The sequence below is a fragment of the Lampris incognitus genome, chromosome 2 (assembly GCF_029633865.1).
Source record: "Lampris incognitus isolate fLamInc1 chromosome 2, fLamInc1.hap2, whole genome shotgun sequence".
Taxonomy (NCBI): Eukaryota; Metazoa; Chordata; class Actinopteri; order Lampriformes; family Lampridae; genus Lampris; species Lampris incognitus.
The window spans coordinates 133,536,147-133,555,874 of record NC_079212.1 but is presented as its reverse complement, the minus strand read 5'-3'; the positions used below and the strand labels follow the sequence as shown (position 1 = coordinate 133,555,874).

The window sequence follows — 19,728 nt, the reverse complement described above, 5'->3', positions numbered from 1 at the left end:
CAAGGGACCGCACTAAAAGGTAAGTCCTCGCTGGGATCATGTTAAAGGTGTCCAATGGAGTTTTTGACCACTAGTGGCACTATAGAGCACAGTAAGAAATGATGGCCCCCAAATTGAATTACATGTTATTCCAGCACACACACAAGGACATACATGTGCACCAAGAACACAGTGTTGATGTATTACACATTTCTATGGACACAAAACAAAATGAGAAAAAGAAGAAGATGATGACACATTAAGTAGAGGAGGTAATGTAAGCAAATAAGCATAAGCCTAACCATAATATAGAACAGAGGAAACAAAGGACATATAAAGAAATTATGTACATATTGGTGAGGCAATTCAACAATTGGTGGTGGTAATGCGCCATATCCGCCAATAAAAAGAGAAGATTGCAAGCCAGTGTAAACAATGCAGCTTTCATCCATCCATCCATTTTCCAAACCGCTTATCCTTACTCTGGGTCACGAGGATGCTGGAGCCTATCCCAGCAGTCATTGAGTGGCAGGCGGGGAGACACCCTGAACAGGCCGCCAGTCCATCACAGGGCCCACACACACACACACACACACACACACACACACACACACACACACACACACACACACACACACACACACATTCACAATACAATACAATACAATACAATGCAATATAATACAATGCAATACAATACAATACAATACAATACAATGCAGCTTTCAACCATCCAAAAAAAAAAGCTTTGCAAATGTATTCGGAGGTTGGAAATCCATTCAACATGTTTGTTGGGCCTCAAGGACACACACAATGTATTTTGGTGAGAAACTTTGAATGTAAACAAAACTGAGTTGTTTACAAGGAATACTCCACTGGATACCTTTAATCAATGGTGCTTACTCATCTTTTAACCTGACAATCTATGAATTAATTGTAAATATCAATATCATGCAAGACAAAGCATACAAGAAAAAATAAATAGCATCTCTATTCTTGATTATTATTCTTTATGTATTAGGTGAAATTATAGAAAAAAAATCCTACAAACTCCAGTTTTGCCACCTGAACTACTGTAATTTTCACTTGTCACACAGCTTTGAGTCTGTCAAGCCAGTAACTGTCGCAGCAGAAGTTCCTCCAGTAGAGAAGATGCCCAACAAGCCACCAGCTATACTTCATGTGACGACAAAACCACCCACAAAGATGGTGGCATCCCCGTCAGAGATCACATCACCTGAACAACTGACAGACGGCACTTTGGAAATGAATAAAGGTACTCCTGCTGAAAGGAAGACCTTTGAAGACTCCACAAAGACATCATTAGAAGATACACCACACAAATCTGAGTCTGAGAGCAGTGGCCAACCAAAGCCTCAGGTAGCCCAACTTGTGGCTGACAACTTACCCACCACTGATGAGCACGGGGCTGTGAGCCCAAGCGATCAGCCAGCCCTGAAGAGAGACAACACCCCATGTCGCTCTGTTCACTTTGGTGTTGTGGAGAGAGATGACGGAGGACCTCCACAGTTCATTGGCTCACCGTCTGATTCAGACCCAGAGCCGGAAGAGGTTTCTGGGGATGAAGGCGAAGAGCAATCTCCTGCCCCAGTGCCCATCTATAGAGGAGTGGGAATGCTGCAGAGACAGAGAGATGACATAAAAATGGAAGAAAGAAAATGGGAAGAAAGCAGAGAGGGAACAGAGGGCAATCAGAGGGAGAAGCTTAAGGTGGAGGAGGAGAGGAAAAAAGAGGAAGATAAAGAGAGAGAGAGACAACTGGAGTCTGTGCAGCAGAGACCGGGAGAGGAAGAGAGAGAACTGGCAAAGCAGAAAGAGCAGTCAATTCCAGCACAGGAGAAACTGGGAGATGAGGAAAGGGAGAGGGAAAGAGAGGAGGAAAGACCGAGGGAGGATGAAAGGGAAAGAGAAAGGTTGAAGGAAGAGGAGATGGAGAGAGAAAGACAGCTGGAGGTTATGTGGCAGAGAAAGAAAGAGGAAGATAGAGCAAAAGCAAAGCAGAAAGAGGAGCAACTTAGCCAGGAGAGACTGAGAGAGGAGGAGAAAGAGAGAGAGAAAATGAGAGAGGAGGAGAGAGAAAAGGAGAGACAGAAGGAGGAGGAGCGAGGGAGAGAGAGACTGAGAGAGGAGGAGAAGGAGAAGGGGAGGGAAAGAAAAAGAGAGGAGGAAAGACTGAGGGAAGATGAAAGGGAAAGAGAAAGGTTGAAGGAAGAGGAGAGGAAGAGAGAGAGACAACTGGAGGTTATATGGCAGAGAAAGAAGGAGGAAGATAGCGAAAGAGCAAGGCAGAAAGAGGAGCGACTTAGCCAAGAGGAGAGGCTGAGAGAGGAGGAGAAGGAGAAGGAGACAATGAGAGAGAAGGAGAGAGAAAAGGAGGAAATAAGAGAGGAGGAGAGGGGGAGACTGAGAGAGGATGACAGCAAGGGGGAAAGAAAAAGAGAGGGAGAAAGGCTAGGTGAAGATGAAAGGGAAAGAGAAAGGTTGAAGGAAGAGGAGATGGAGAGAGAAACACAGCTGGAGGTTATGTGGCAGAGAAAGAAAGAGGAAGATAGAGCAAGAGCAAGGCAGAAAGAGGAGCAACTTAGCCAGGAGGAGAAAGAGAGAGAGAAAATGAGAGAGGAGGAGAGAGGAAAAGGAGAAACTGAGGGAGGAGGAAGTGGAAAGAGAGAGACTGAGAAAGGAGGAGAGGGAGAGGGAAGAAAAAGAGAGGAGGAAAGACTGATGGAAGACAAAAGGGAAAGAGAAAGGTTGAAGGAAGAGGAGAGAAACAGAGAGAGACAGCTGGAGGGTCATGTGGCAGAGAAAGAAAGAGGAAGATAGAGAAAGAGCAAGGCAAAAAGAGGAGCGACTTAGACAGGAGGAGAGACTGAGAGAGGAGGTGAGAGAAAAGCAGAGACTGAGAGAGGAAGAGAAAGAGAGAGAGAGAGACTGAAGGAGGAGGAGAGGGAGAGAGAGAGACTGAGGGAGGAAGAGAGGGAGAGATTGAGAGAGGAGGAGAGGGAAAGACTAAGAGAAGAGGAACGGGAGCGAGAGAGACTAAGAGAGGAGGAGAGGGCACAAGAGAGATTAAGAGAGGAGGAGAGGGAAAGAGAGAGACTAAGAGAAGAGGAAAGGGAGCGAGAGAGACTAAGAGAGGAAGAGAATGAAAGAGAAAGATTGAAAGAATTGGAGAAAGAGAGGGGGCGACAGATGGAGGAGATGGAAAGAGAGAGACTGAGGGCACAGGAGGAGCAGAGGGAAAAAGAGAGACTGAGAAAGGAAAGCGAAAGGGATCGACAGATAGAGGAGGAAAGACAGCAGGCAGAGGAAAGAATGAAAGAGCAGGAGAAAGAAAAACAAAGACAAGAGGAACGAAAGAGAGCAAAGGAAACAGGAGAGACATCAAGAGAGGAGGAGAGATTGAGGGAAGAGGAGAGGGAGAAGCAGAGGTGGGAAAAGGGGAGCGAGAGCATTGCAGAAGAGGAAAGGCTGAAAGAGCAGGAGGAAGAGAGGGAGAGGATGGAAATGCAAGAAGAGGGGAGGAGAGAAAGGCCAAAACAGGAGGTGGAAGAAGAGGAACTAGAGGACCCAGTAGAGAGAGAGAGGGATGACAAAGGCTTTGGCAGCAATGAAAACGAATGCCGACAGGCACAGAGACGAAGACAGTGAGGTGGAGGAATCAGATTTAACCTGTTTTGAATTGGAAGGCAAGTCAAGTCACCTTCAACCTCCTCCTCTAGTCCAAACCATGACCCCAGGCGGAAGACGGAGGGCACCGAGGGTCCAATCAAAGTTGTTTATGACGATTTTTCAGTCGAGAAGCCCCTACTTGAAGTCGTCTATGAAGACTTTTCGGTCAAACCAAGAAGATTTGGCTCACGGGCTAAGGTGGATGTTAATCCTGTCCGGATGGAGACGCCTTTCACCTTGACCGAAAAGGTGGAAGTGCCAGAGCCCCAGGACGCCATCCCTCAGATCCCAGAAACACCAAAGCCAGAACAAGCGGAGAAACCAGAGGGAGACGACGAAGGCAAACAGGAGGTAAGTACAAAGAATAATTCATTCAGCTACCTTCTAGGTGATGAGACACCAGGGTCTCGCGTTTGTTGGCTACACAGTGAAGTGCTCGTTGATATGTGAATTTAAGTTTTTAGTCCATGTGAACATCACTGGAGAACCAGTATAGTTGATGGTAAGTTGTGTTGGAGGTAAACTTGTGGAATAGGGTGGTGGTGTAGATCAGAAGCATAGGTGTGCTGTCAGTGTGTACACATGACTTTGACAAATGATATAGCCCTACCCAAAAGTCCAAATCAATGCACCGTGTGGCCGACTTATCGTCTCTCTCAGGCAGCAAAGCTGTTTAATTACAGTGAGAAGATTACAGCGGAGTACACAGTGTTAGCAGGAGATAGGTGCTGGTGTAGTAGATGTGATGAGGAAAAACCTGTGCCGAGTAGGAGTCGAGGTTATGTGTGTGTGCGTGCGCGCATGAACGGAAGAAAGAGCAGAAAAAGTTTTATTTTAGTTTGATATTTCCTGTATGCCCACCGCTATTTCTTCACCTTCCCGTCGCGTAGTTGTGAGCATAGTTCACTGAAACATGTGTAGATACGATGAAAGGGTTGTGAGAGCAGACAGGTAGACACACAGAGGTAAACGGAAGTGAACAGGCTGAAAAGGATGAGGGAAACATGTAAGCGGCGGCGTCTTTGCACAGAACAGGAGGCAAGAGAAGAAAGAAGTGCAAGAGAAACAAAGGAGATCTGTACCCGGGCAGGAAGGATCTTCTTCTTTCGGCTTATTCCCTGTTTCCCAAGGGGTCGCCACAGAGGATTTTTACAGTTTCCATCGGTACCCTGTGAAGGCACAACACCAATGGTGGCCGTTGTTGTTAACACAGGCCTTGACCGATCCGGTATGAGGCCTTGACCCAGTATGGGCTTGTCAAGCCGCATACGGATTTGGCAATTTTCCGTCGGATTCCTGTAAACTTTTTAAACAATAACTCAAATACCATGAAGCTGCGTTTTGGAATCTTTAGTGAAACTTTTGCATAACGACAACGGTACATCTGACCAGTGTATCTGCTAGCCATGGCATACTGACACCTCTCTTACTCTCCTACTTCCGGGCTTAAAGCTTAACTTAGAGCGCCCCCTACTGACCCATAATGAAAATTAAAACTAACACCAAAAACATTACTAATCTACTCATATATTTTCGTAATGTGTGTGTGTGTGTGGTGTTAGTGTGTGTGTGTTAGTTAGTGTAGATAGCGGGACCGAAAACTAAAGCATTTATGATCCTAATTCTTTTTGGAGGTGGTAGGTATTGTGTCAGAGAGTAAGGGAAAAATCACAGAAAATTAAAATTATGCATAAATATGCAAAATATACATTTTTCTAAAAATGGCTAAAAACCACTTTTCTCGGCATTTCAGATGATTCTGAGCATCTTTGATTTTTTCACCTATATAAAAAAAAATGTCGGACTTAGAAATGTTTTGGCATTATGCAAAATATATGCATTTTTGCAAAAATGCACTTATGATCCTAATTTTTTTTGGAGGTGGTAGATATTGTTCCAGAGAGGACCAGAAAAATAGCAGAAAATTAAAATAACTATGCATAATTATGCATAATTATGCAAAATATGCATTTTTCTAAAAATGGCAAAAAAACACTTTTCTCAGCATTTCAGATGATTCCGAGCATTTGGGGGGAGGGAGTTGGAGTGGTGGTGGGGGGGGGGTTAGGGGCCGGGGGAAGGCGGTTAGCTGGCAGGATGAAGAGGAGGGAGATTTAGACGGGTGGATAACCAAACCGCTACATTGTAGCGGGGTTCTTCTAGTCATGTTATAAAGCATGGACGTTACAATGCCCTTCCTGACACAACCACTAACCCTATGGACGGGGGCACAAGTAAAGCACCGGACGCCATCCCAGCATTCATGGACTTACGCCCACGCCTGTTGCTACTCAGGCAGGAAGGATGTGGGTTATTATTACCTGTGTTCATCTTGACTTGGTCATCTCCAGCAACCGTGGGTGGGGGGGGGGGACCCATAAGTTTTAGTGACATGACAAAGGAAAAAAAGCAAAATAACACGACAGGTTGCAAACATTTGCCGCCAAAACAGCAGGTAAAAATAGAAAAGTCTTCCTCCTTGCTAGTGTGAGAACGAGAGACAGGGTGCACCCACAACACAAATAAGGGCTCACAATAAATACAATGAGTTGTGGTTCTACCAAACAACTTCTTTCTCTTTTTTTTTCTGTAGAGATACAAATGCCACACCCAACTCCCTCCATAGGCTCATGGCCTCGGGTCGGTTTGAATGTGCGTAGCCTCCCTTGTGTGAGTGTATTTGTGTGTTTATGTGTGTTTTGTAAATTTGCCAACATGACCATTGACTTACCATACATGAGGATTGCACATACCTGACAAAACTGCCATGAATGTTTGCACTGGTGCTTGGTTGTAGTGCAGCAGTTTAAAGGCAGCTGCAGTTAGAGCACTGGGTGGCACTACAACGCCTGTTAACTGCCACAACCCCACCTGCTGTGCAGAACTCAGTAAATATGCCTTATTTACCCTAGACTATGATAGTCTGGCCCCACAGACACTGACAGATGTTGCTTACTCATATGACACCTAATCGTAGTTAGCTGCTAGCCTGTCGATGCTGAAAAGCTGCTCAGAAAAGCTATTCAGGACGGGTATGGGGAATCTGTATGTAGAGAGAAGCGGTTCGCTTTTGCAGGAAGAGTCAGATGTTGACTAAACACGCGCAGGTTGGGCGGCATACCATCCATTTTCATTCTGGCTAAATGACTGACTAACACTCAGACAGACACATAGAAACATGGCTCTTTTTTCAGCTATGTGCTATGTGGTCATTATGTCCTCAATTAGATCTGACCAACAGAGCAGCGAATCACAATTACCATACATGGTGCTCCCCTCTCTCTCCCCCCCCCCCTCTCTCTGTCACTCATTCACACTCTCACCCTGTGTGTGTGTGTGTGTGTGTGTGTGTGTGTGTGTGTGTGTGTCTCCACCCCATTTGAAGAGAACCCTTCCACCCCCCACCCCTCTCTCACAAATATGCACAAAGAAAAGGGTGGGCTAATCCTCGAGCAAGAAAGTTCACATGTCGCCTATCTGATCTCTCTCTCTCTCTCTCTCTCTCTCTCTCTCTCTCTCTCTCTCTCTCTCTCTCTCTCTCTCTCTCTCTCTCTCTCTCTCTCTCTCTCTCAGGCACCAGCACACCCTGACTCTGACAACACCTCATAATCTGTCTTTCCCTCTCTGTCTCTTTCGGCCTCTCTGTATCGCTTTACCTCTTCCCATTTTTACAAAAGAGCAAGGAAAGCAGTTTTGTTTTGAAGCTCGATCAGGTGGCCGCATTTACCCACAAGGAAAGAGCAGAAGAGGGTGGCACAGAAAACACCTTGGGCCCGGCTTGCTTTCCCTTGCTTCCCTCGGGATTTTCCATCCCTGAACACAGACCTCACCTTTGTCTGAGGTCCCCTGAATTCACTCGGGGGGGTCCGGGTAAGTGAAGGGGTTGATCTGACTCTCTTCAGATGCTTGGTGAGGCAGATATCCCTCATGCCTGTTTTCATGAGTGGAAAGTGGAGGCCCGACGTGAGCGGACGCAGAGGCGTACAGACAAGCAGGCTTGACGGTTTGGCAGGACTCGCCCAAGAGGAGGAGGGGAAAAAACAGTGCTGGAGAACAGAGGAGAAAGTTAAGTGAAAAAGATGAAGTTGTTTGGGAAGATAGTTCCTCGCCGCGTCTTACTCAGATGATGATGTAATAGCAGGAAATTTGTGTTGTTGGCACACTGAAGTTTAGGACACCACATCCATGATAATGAGTAACAGTGGAGCAGACGAAGGCATGTTTTCATAATGCAAACCCGTGGCTGGTCAGACTATTTTGTATCTTTGCTAGCAGCGATTAAAACACAAGGCCATTTCAGGACGTTTCCACCTGTAACCATCAAAAAAGACAACTAGAGGATGGACCCCAGCTAAACGAGAGGCTGACTTCATAACTTTTTTTGAAGAATTCGGGGCAGACTACTGCAAGTCTGCTCCCTATAAAGGACTTGTTTCTGCTCTCTGCACCCTCCGCTCCCTGAGAATGACAGCTCAAGTCTACAATTTCTAAGTTTACCTGGTGACTCAGTTTCCATGGCAGTCCTTTTGCCAGGGCGGTCGGGTGTGTAACTTCACCAGCCATGCAGTACTTAGGTGGGAAACTCACGGCGGCCCAGACCCAGCTGGCTGGCTGGGTGGGCAGTGTACGGCGTTCGTTGCAGGGGGCTCTGGAGTTGGTTTGGGGCTCTGCAGGAGACGAGGAGGACAAGGAGGAGAGAGAAGGGGAAGAAGGTGAGGTAGAAGGAGGTGAAAGATTCCAGAGGACTATGTCACCACTTCGTAGCTTTGCCAGACGCAGCAGGAGATCCCTCCGCAGGTTCTCCAACCGAAGCCGCCAGACTCTGCATAAAGGAACCAGTGAAACCTGCCTCGTAAGAGCTGATGCGATACCCTTTTAATCCAGTAACCGATTCTCTAAATGACTTTCTTTCCCTGCCATATCTCTGTGGCCTCACATTCTTGTCTGCTTGGTAGATAATTTGATTTAGAAATGAACAAATAGACACTACATTGGCAAGTGACTTATCGTGTTGGTATAGTGTACAAAGATCAACACAACTCTTGGATTCTACTGAATGGGTTCACTTCTGCCAGGGTGTTGTTTCTACTCACAGTTAACATCAACGTCCCAGGTGCCATTCTTGGCCCAGTTTAATGCCTTCACTTTCTATAAGTTAAACTATCACAATACATATCCACATGTGGAACATGGGTGGCTCTCAACTTCGGGGGGGGGGGGGGGGGGGGCTTATCTGGTATTATCTTCCTTATGAGCAGTGTTATCAATATGTACACATGCCACTTCCCTCTCTCCCGGTCTGTGGTGTGTCTCAGAGACTGGGGAAAGGCTCGAGAGAAAGTCTGACATAGTGAGATAAGGGTCATCGACTTATGGCTGTGTTTGCGTTGTAGGGCTTGTGTATGTGTGTGTATGCATGTGTCTCTGTGTGACAGTGTATATTTGTCTTTGCATGCTTGCTTGCAAGTGCATGTGTGTGGTTTACATGCATGCATGTTCTGCACACGGTATTTCACCCAGTTTTTTTATGATGCATTGATATATCTGGTATCTTAATTTTGATAACAGCTACACAGAATTTGCAGAGATGAGAATAATTCATCCAAAATGCACATGTATTAGCATACTTCAGATTTCTATCAACACATGCTGAATGCTCTCAAGAGTGTTGTATGTTTGCTAGCAATAGATTGTAGTCATCAAGTCGACCTGAAAATAATCAGTAATCTCCAAGAATGAACATCTGGTAATAAATACTTAAATGAGCAGTTACTTCAGATATAACCTAATTTCAACCCACAGTTACTGACACCATTGTTTGAGCCCAGACTCCTGTATCAGTTGGAGCCTGGTTCCACGGACAGTATATAGTAAAGCGGTTTTGTCTGTCACATTCGTTGTTCCTCTCCCCCAACTTTTCTGGCTTTTTGTATTTTTATGCATTTATTACCTGGGTGGAGCTGTATAACAAGAACATCCACGCTTCTCTGCACACGCAGATCCAGAAAAATTACACCTGAACGTTGTACTCATACATGCATGCGCGTGTGTGCGTGTGTGTGTGTGTGTGTGTGTGTGTGTGTGTGTGTGTGTGTGTGTGTGTGTGTGTGTGTGTGTGTGAAGTACAAAAGAAACCCTCCATAATTTTCTCCACTTTTCAAGATCCATCACTTTCTTTTATCAGTGTGCACCAGATGCCCTGGTCTAGTATTAGGTTGCCGTGCCTCACCATCTGCATTCCTTTGTAAACGAGTCTCTCAAACATACCACTGACCCAAACAGAATGTAATGGACGGGTGCTATGAGGTAACTCTGGCCTGTCTTGACTTGTGCTTTCACCCCCACATACTTACTTTCAAGGAAACATGTGCGCGTGTAACCACACACACACTCACACACACACACACACACACACACACACACACACATATATATATATATATATATATATATATATATATATACACACATATATACATACATATTTAAATATGTGTGTGTGTGAATTGTGGTAGACTGCATCTCCTTGTGCCTGCAACACTGAATTAGGTGAAGTTAAACAGCCAATCCTATTCAATGTGTCATGTTTAAACAATCCTGCAGCAGGTCAGTTGCACCTCAAAGTGAAAAATGTGACCATGTATAAGTTTATAATTGCCATTATCAGAGCATTGTTGCTACACTCTGTCCTTGTTGTTGAACATTTAGAACTGCATCTGTGTCCTCCTTTATCACCAGAGGACTCAAAGTCTGGTCATCATTTCCTGCTACAATATGCCCATTCAATTATACTTCCCAAAATTCAAATATCAATTACCAGCCCTGGCCCACCGTGTTAGTTATGCTGGAAAGGAGCAAAGGGAACTGATGTTGGTGAAACCGGCGGTGGAATTTTACTACGGTTACCTGTTCCCCCGTATACTTGTACTCAAAAAGACTAACTGCATTTCTCTGTACATGTACAGTCCCTCTCTTTGAGGGTTGTAGGCAAATCCACTTTCGCTAGCCTCTTCGTTCATGTGCCCCACATCTCTGCCTCCATATCAGACAGGAGCAATAAATAGGAGCAATAAATAGACTCCTTCATAGGAAGGAGCCGCATGTGAAATCATGAGTGTAGCAGCGTTTGCATAGGAGTGGTTTTGTATCTAGGTAACAATAACAAACAAGATTATGCTGGGATGTGCCCCTGGGCACAATGTGAGGTGAGCTTAAAGGAATGTTATTATGAATATGTGGACAGTAGTTGTTGCGTTTGTTTGTGTAGGTGTGTTTGGGTGGAAGGGGAAATATTTGCATGTGTTCATGCACCTCTGCATTCTCACATATGGGTATGACTGCATTTGTTTAAGCGTGTGTGTGTGTACCAGGTTTTCCTATCCTAATGGGGACCATATGTCCCCATTAGGATGGAAACCACCTACCATGTGGGGACATTTTGTGGGTCCCCATGTGGAAAAGGGTCTATTTTAGGGTTAGGACTTGCTTTTAGGGTTAAAGTTAGAATTAGGATTCGGTTAAGGTTAGGGTAAGGGTTAAGGTTAGGCATGTGGTGAGGATGGTTAAGGTTAGGGTTAAAGGCTAGAGAATAAATGTAGTCAATGAGGGGGTCCCCACAAGTATAGGGTGACATGTTTTGTGTGTGTGTGTGTGTGTGTGTGTGTGTGTCCGCACACACATTCGCACGCATATGTGCACACTCAGATGTGACCACATGGTGTTTATTGAGGACAGTCTACCCTCTGTGACCAGCTCATTAAAAGATGTATGCTTGGCTGATTGTTGGTCCTGTTTCTCTGTAGCTAATGTTCTTGGCTCGGCCCTTTCCCCCCTCTTTGCCTGTGCCCTGCACCGGTTAGTTTTGCAGACTTAACAGGGAGAATTCATGTCATTTGGGAGACCGTGCAACATATAAATGCAAAGTAGAGAACACCAAGGTAGATAGGTATGTAAATATCTGTGTAACCAATAAACAACATGTGATGGTTGATATATTGGTGTTCAGTTTTGTCGAGAGCCATGGTAAAGTTTTAAAAATAGTCTGATGTTGTGCTCCTCCTATATATGAAGTCTCTCGTTCTTTTATTTTCTTGTTATTTTCTCTTGTTCTCGTCCACATTTTTACCCCACACCCTCTCTGTCTCGCTCCCTTTCTCTTGATCTCACACCCCCCTCACTCCGCCTTCCTTTTGCAGGAGCAGCTGAATTCTTATTGTGCAGAGGAAGTCCTCGACACAGAGGTGTTGACAGATTGTGAACCGGACCAGCAGCATGGGGACTGTGAAGAAGCGTCTCCCGAGACTGATAGGTACAAAACACACCGAACTACTTCACTTGCAGCGCAGACCTCACTTGTCGTCCCCTGTAAAAGACAGAAGTTTTAGGTAGCTCTGCAGCATGATGGAACAAGTGCAGGTCTTATTGTGTGTCATGTGCTGAAGGCGTGCCTCCAAATCAAGTTCAAAGAGGAGATATGGTGCACGGTGAGTACACATTCAGAAAGGAGCCCGATAGCTATCTGTCAAACAGAAGCCAAGTCTTGAAGTTAAGTAGCCTACAGGCAAAGTTCAGAATGGCCCTTTTGCAAGCAAAATCTGTGATGGGATTTGGTGAATCCAGGAAGGATCACTAATTTACCTGCTGAAATGTGACATAAATAAACTTTTTCTCTGGGCTTCTTTTTTCTTTTTCTTTTTTGTACTCGGCACCAAATCAATTTCAAGATCTGACTTTTTACTGTTGCGTGGCTAAACAAAAAAATACAAGTGCATACAACATATATGTATATAATCGTTATGGCATGAAACAGGCTTGTACTGTCTCGTAAAGAATTTACTTGACTCACTGGATTATTTTGCTCCTTATTTGTTGAGCACTTTCTCTACCATTGAGTGTTTCTTTTAACAAAGTTATATATACACACACACACACACACACACACACACACACACACATACATACAAACATCCATTATCCAAGCCACTTATCCTAATCAGGGTCACGGGGGTGCTGAAGCCAATCCCAGCAGTCATTGGGTGGCAGGCAGATAGCTATATATATATATATATGTGTGTGTGTGTGTGTGTGTGTGTGTGTGTATAAATGTATAACATGTGTGTATATGTATATATACATATGTGTATATGTATATGTGTGTGTGTACACATACATATACACATATGTGTATATATATATGTGTGTGCGTATATATACACACACATATATACATATATGCATATACACATACACATACACATAAACACACATATATCAAATCATACTTTATTCAGACACACAGGTAGGTCCATATTAAAAAAAACAACAAAGAAATACAACACAGGACAACAACACAAAAATGTAGCTAAAAACAGCAGTTCACAAGTCCACAATGATTAAAACCTGTACAGACATTTGTGCCAATGTTTCCACGTCTGTGTGGTCGTTTCTCTTTTTTCGAGACGTTAGACTCCTGTGCCCCCTTGTGGTTACCAAAACCTCCACTCGGAAGGCAGGGAGCAGCATCCCTGACTTGTCCTTTCTGGAAGCCTTGTTTCAACCTGCGTTCAGACTTGACTCTAAACCGATTTCTTCCTTTTCAGTCCAAAACACATCCTTGACTTTGACCAGGATCCTAAAGTTTCCTCTGATGACCTTGAAGACGACCCTCATAATGTGGAGCCAGAGCCACCTGCATTCCCTGAGGCTGGTGACCCTTTCATATTCATGTACACAGTATCTGTATCTGGAAGTCCTTTTCCATACCATACACATGTTGGGCAACGTTCTCTTTGATGACGTGTTGACAGGCATTGATACGTATCAGTGTGGTACGTTTGTGTATAGAATAGTGTAGTATTATGTATAGAATGTGGTTAGTTGTTTTGTAGGCATATGTACTTCATGGTGTATATGTTAAATGCATCGACACTGAGTCCAAGAAAAAATTCCCTAAGGGGTCAATAAATGTATATCTTATCTTATCTTATCTTATCTTATCTTATCTTATCTTATCTTATCTTATCTTATCTTATCTTATCTTATCTTATCTTATCTTATCTTATCTTATCTTATCTTATCTTATCTTATCTTATCTTATCTTATCTTATCTTATCTTATCTTATCTTATCTTATCTTATCTTATCTTATCTTATCTTATCTTATCTTATCTTATCTTATCTTATCTTATTGGCACCCATGTGTGTGTGTGTGTGTGTGTGTGTGTGTGTGTGTGTGTGTGTGTGTGTGTGTGTGTGTGTGTGTGTGTGTGTGTGTGTGCGCGTGCGTACAGAGCTCCAACCCTCTCCTTGACACCAGTGCCCAGAGGATGAGGGCAGAACTGGGAAAGAGGCGAAGCCAACGAACGCGCCCTCCAAGGTTTATGCCTCAGAGCTCGGTGCCGCCCCCCTGCACAAAGAACCCTTCCCCTGACTGGAGGACCTGTGACTCCACAGGTTGTCATGTCATCCCTTACATTTACCAATCTACAAAACAGGGCTACAGTTCAGTATTCGCAAACTTAATATTCCTTTAACTGAAGTAAAGAGCTCACATATTTTTCCGCCTCTCACAACCAAAACATCTTCTCTCCCTCAATAGTCTGTAACAAGCCGGTCTGCAACGTTTAATTTTGTTGTATGCTCTGAAATTTTGACTTCATTTTCCCAGATGGCAAGGTCATATGTGGCAAGCGAAAGGGGTCAGATTCAGAGGAGGAGCAGCCCAGAGTGAAGGAGGTCTGCTCCCCACCTTCCGCCTCTCAGAGAGTGCCCATGTTCCCTGGATTGAGCCCTTCTGCCCTAATGGTAGGTGCTCTCAGAATGTAAAGATCACTTATACACCGATCAGCCAAAACATTAAAACTACTGACAGGTAAGTCAATAACATTGAGTATCTCATTACAATGGCATCTGTCAAGGGGTGGGATACATTAGGCAGTGAACAGTGAGTTCTTGAAGTTGACATGTTGGAAGCAGGAAAAATGGGCAAGTGTAAGGATCTGGGCAACTCTGACAAGGGCCAAATTGTGATGGCTAGACGACTGGGTCAGAGTATCTCCAAAAGAGCAGGTGTTGTGGGGTGTTGCCAATATGCAGTGGTTAGTACCTACCAAAAGGGGTCCAAGGAAGGACAACTGGTGAACTGGCGACAGGACCATGGGTGCCCAGGGCTCACTGAGGTGTATGGGGAGCAAAGGCTACCCGTCTGATCCGATCCCACAGCAGATCCCTCAGCTCAAATTGTACAAATGATGTTCTCTTTTTCGATCCCTCAGCTCAAATTGCTGAAAAAGTTCATGCTGGCTGTGATAGATAGGTGTCAGAACACGCAGTGCATCACAGCTTGCTGTGTATGGGGCTGCATAGCTGCAGACATGTCAGAGTGCCCATGATGACCCCTGTCTACCGCCAAAAGCACCTGCAATGGGCACATGGGCATCAGAACTGGACCATGGAGCAATGGAAGAAGGTAGTCTGGTCTGATGATTCACATTTTCTTTTACATCATGTAGCCGGGTCCGTGTGCGTCATTTACCTGGGGAAGAGATGGCACCATGATGCACTATGGGAAGAAAGCAAGCCGGTAGAGGCAGTGTGATGCTCTGGGCAATGTTCTGCTGGGAAACATTGGGTTCTGGCATTCATGTGGATGTTACTTACACATCCCACCTACCTAAACATCGTTGCAGACCAGGTACACCCCTTCATGGCAATGGTATTCCCTGATGGCAGTGGCCTCTTTCAGCAGGATAATGTGCCCTGCCACACTGCACACATTGTTCAGGAATGGTTTGAGGAACATGACAAAGTGTTCAAGGTGTTGCCTTGGCCTCCAAGAATACCTACAGAAACTACAGAAAGGAGGAACCATTGATCGGATACAATACCACCGTCTCTACCCACAAGATAACATTCCATGCATATATGGACTCCCTAAGATCCATAAAGATGGAACCCCCTCAGGCCCATCGTCAGCAGCATAAACTCGGTCACGTACAACATTGCCAAACATATAGCCAACATCTTGACCCCTTTAGTGGGCGAAACACCTCACCATATCCAAAACTCCATTGACTTCGTGGACAAGGTCCAAGGTGTAAAACTGGAACCGGATGAAACCATGGTATCCTACGACGTGACCTCATTATTCACCTGCATCCCAACCATGGAGGCTTTGGAAACTGTGAGGTAACGTTTGCTACGAGACGACACCCTCCACAATAGGACCAACCTCAGCCCAGACCAGATTTGCCAACTACTGGACCTTTGCCTGAACACTACATATTTCCAATTCAGGGGCCAGTTTTACAGACAGAAACACGGCTGTGCAATGGGCTCACCAGTATCGCCCATTGTGGCCAATTTATAGATGGAAGAGGTAGAACACAGGGCCCTGAACTCCTTCAGAGCAACACCTCTGAGCCACTGGTTCAGATATGGACGACACATGGGTCAAAATCCAAACACAAGAGGTGCAAGCGTTTACCAAACACATCAACTCAGTGGACAAGAACATTAAGTTCACAAGGGAAGATGTAAAGAACAACAGTTTGCCCTTCTTGGTCTGTGACGTCCACATTGGGGAAGACAGGAGCCTCCACATTGGGGTTTACAGGAAACCTACACACACAGACCAATATCTATTTTTCGACTCACACCACCCTCTGGTACACAAACTGAGCGTCATCAGAACTCTGCAACACAGAGCTGACAATGTGCCCAGCAGCACTCAGGCCCAACGAGAAGAACACAAACACCTGAGGGGAGCTTTAAAAACCTGTGGCTACCCCAGTTGGACCTTTGTGAAAACTGCAACACGTTCCAAAAAGACCAACCAGGTGAGCGACGAGGAGAAAAGGAACAGAAGGAAGAGCACAGTCATCCCGTATGTTTCTGGGGTCTCCGAGAAACTCAGGAGAATTTTCAACAAACACCGCATCCCGGTATACTTCAAACCCAGCAACACACTCCGACAAAGACTGGTTCATCCCAAAGACCGTGTACCACACACCCGGAAAAGCAATCTGGTGTATGCTGTACAATGCAATGAGGATTGCACTGACCTATACATAGGAGAAACCAAACAACCACTACACAAACGGATGGCCCAACACAGAAGGCCAAACTCCTCAGGACAAGACTCAGCAGTCTATCTACACCTAAAGGAGAAGACACACTCCTTCAAGGGCGGCAACGTACACATTTTGGACAGAGAAGATAGATGGTTTGAAAGGGGGGTGAAGGAAGCCATCTATGTGAAACTGGAAAAACCATCCCTCAACAGAGGAGGAGGTCTGCGACACCACCTATCTCCCACTTACAGTGCCGTCCTTTCATCTCTACCCAGGAGACTCGAAAAGCTTAGCCTCCAAGAACAACAGTCGGTCACTAACGGCTCCAACGACTCTCATGACCACTGAATAATGAAATCGAAACTAACACCCCCAACGACCGTCGCTGCTAAACAAATGCAAATCAATAGCTCCGATGGCGACGTGCGCAGCTGGACATCGGAGCACAGGAGAGCCACGCATATCAATAGCTCCGATAACGACGGGCGCGGCCAAACATCGGTACACAAAAGAGCCACTCGTATCTATGGCTCTGTTAGCGACGGGCGTTGGTAAACATCGGGACACAAAGAGCCATGGACATCTATAGCTATGACAACGACTCCAAAGAGGATAAATTCTGAGTCTCATCACCAGCCAGTCAGACTAGCTTGGTCTAGTCAGAAAGGCATGAACTGAGGAAGTCTCTTGGATGAGAGGCGAAACGTCTTCACGGATATATACCAAGTCCAGTTGCACTTGATTGAACCCCTTTGGATAACCATGACCTGGATGAATGAGAACACTGACAGACTTGGCCTCCAAATTCCCCAGATCTCGATCCGATTGAGTATCTGTGGGATGAGCTGGAAAAACAAGTCTGATCCATGGAGGCCCCACAATTCAACTTACAGGACTTAAAGGATCTGCTGCTAACATCTTAGTGCCAGGTACCAGAGGACACCTTCAGAGGTCTTGTGGAGTCCATGCCTCAATGGGTCAGGTCTGTTTTGGCAACATGAGGGCAACCTACACAATATTAGGCAGGCAGTTTTAATGTTTTGGCTGATTGTACGATATACAGCATGATATATAGTTTTGACAAGTTATGCCATGACAAAAACTGCTGTCATCTTCCTTGATGAGATGTTTTTTCTTGCTTTGCAAGGCCCATCTGAAAAAGAGAGCAGGTGGAGGAGGAGAGGATGAAGGGGTAGAGAAAGACAGACCAAGTGAGGAAACACAACCATCCCCCTCACAACTCCCACGCCCCCCTCGCTCTCCAGCTCTCCTTGCTGGGGCTGCCCGAGTGCTGCCCCCCCTAGGCGGGACAGATGGAGGGTAAGAAGTGACTATAATAGCACACCGCATGAAAGGCTCAATAACTACAATAGATGACAGCCTAACAAAATATTACTTATCCATTAATTAAAAACATTGAAAAAACTAAAGGAAAAAATTGAGTATGTGGTGCAAAATTGATGTGTATAGAAAAAAAAAGACATTGCATTGCTTTGTGATTCTGCTGTTCTCTCAGGTCTGCTTCCTCCCCGTCATGGTTAAAGGAACTAAAGTCTAAGAAGCGTTTGAGCCAGTATGACACTGAGGCATAGACGCTGGTGAGTCAGCATTGGCAAGGACAAGAGAACTAGAATGTACGTACTAGTTATTTTGCTATCTCATGAAATGAAACCAAAAAAATACAAAAGAAAACAAAGGTTTTCTCACTGTGGCAAGGTAGAGTTCTCTTAAGTGAGGGACAAGTCCAGCCGCTGGCTGGGGAGACCCTTTTCTCCTCAGCCTCAAGACTTGCTCTGAATCGTTTTCTTCTGAAGTCATTGTTATAGTCCTGAATAGCTCATTGGGTAAAGTGCGACGATAATTTTGCAAGGGTTATGGGTTTGCTTTTCAATTTCACACAAAGAAGTTATTGCTGCCCCTGACATTGCAAGGCCTTTTTGTTTAATTTAATCAACAAATGACACATATTGTATGTCATATTCTGAGAATCCTGTTTCCCCACCCCTCTTTCAGGATACACTGCACAGTTGCTGCGATGCAGGAGTCAGCCAGTCACAGCTGCTGTTGCTGACAAACACCTTGTCATGAGACTGCTCTGTGTTTGCACCCCTTGCGCCTCATCGTGCACCTCCATTGAAATGTGCAGGAAAGGGGAATCAGTGAATTTTGCTGGACATAATGGCCGTTAGAACCTTTTCATTTCTTTTTCAAAGTGAGCATATCAGCATTTTATCTGCACAATAAAGAGCAGGGATTTTAACGGAGATAATCTAAGTGCCTTTCATGTGCCAAGTCTGTGATGTGTGGGACTACGCACATGTTTTTATCTACTGTTGCACACAGGCATAATGGAGTCAGAATCATCCAGTGTAATTTAGAACAAATCCATGGACTCTGCTTTTTTATTGTTTCATGTTTTGTATTGATGTATCGGTATGTTGTTAAATATATTGTTTGCGGCTCATGATAAATTACATGCACACGCACATGCACAAACACACAAATTAAGATATAAAAGATAGATGTACAGAAAAATACCATACTGATTCATATAGTTAATAGTGGATTGCACCTTACTGATATTTGTTTGAATAGTCCAAATTGCCATAGACAGTACTGTGACAGTCACAGGGAAACCCATCAAGATGCACTTAAAGAATTTTAATAAAATACTTGCCGTCCGTAGAGTACATTTAGACAATGGATTAGATAACTCCCCAGTGAATATGGCACTAACCAATCACGACTATGAATCCATACTGATTTCTTTGACTTGTTTTGTATGTAAAGTACAGCTATGCTTATCTTTAATGCTGTAATCATTTGTGACTGATACCAATTGAGAAAATACAATTGTGGGAAAACAGTTTTTTTTTCTACCAAATAAAGTTCAAATATGCACACCCTCTCTTCCGCCTGACACTGCTAAATGCATATTGTGTGAGAGAAATGTCGCGGAGACATTAGCGTAGCTACACGGGTCAGTTTTA

At 44.7% G+C, this 19,728-nt stretch overlaps 2 protein-coding genes across 2 annotated transcripts; both read left to right on the top strand.

Annotated features, from left to right (window-relative positions):
- Positions 1 to 1,080: 1,080 nt before the first annotated feature.
- On the top strand, positions 1,081 to 3,648 carry LOC130132243 (RNA-binding protein 25-like). Its single transcript, XM_056301756.1, has 2 exons — positions 1,081 to 1,992; positions 2,893 to 3,648. Exons 1-2 carry the CDS (start codon positions 1,132 to 1,134, stop codon positions 3,646 to 3,648), a joined length of 1,617 nt encoding a protein of 538 aa, XP_056157731.1. The 5' UTR covers positions 1,081 to 1,131.
- Positions 3,649 to 3,856: 208 nt separating this feature from the next.
- On the top strand, positions 3,857 to 19,640 carry LOC130106639 (uncharacterized protein KIAA1671-like). The gene is made up of 8 exons (XM_056272821.1): positions 3,857 to 4,020; positions 11,865 to 11,977; positions 13,269 to 13,371; positions 13,958 to 14,120; positions 14,335 to 14,471; positions 17,886 to 18,058; positions 18,255 to 18,372; positions 18,752 to 19,640. Exons 1-7 carry the CDS (start codon positions 3,889 to 3,891, stop codon positions 18,328 to 18,330), a joined length of 897 nt encoding a protein of 298 aa, XP_056128796.1. The 5' UTR covers positions 3,857 to 3,888; the 3' UTR covers positions 18,331 to 18,372; positions 18,752 to 19,640.
- The last annotated feature ends 88 nt before the right edge of the window (positions 19,641 to 19,728 follow it).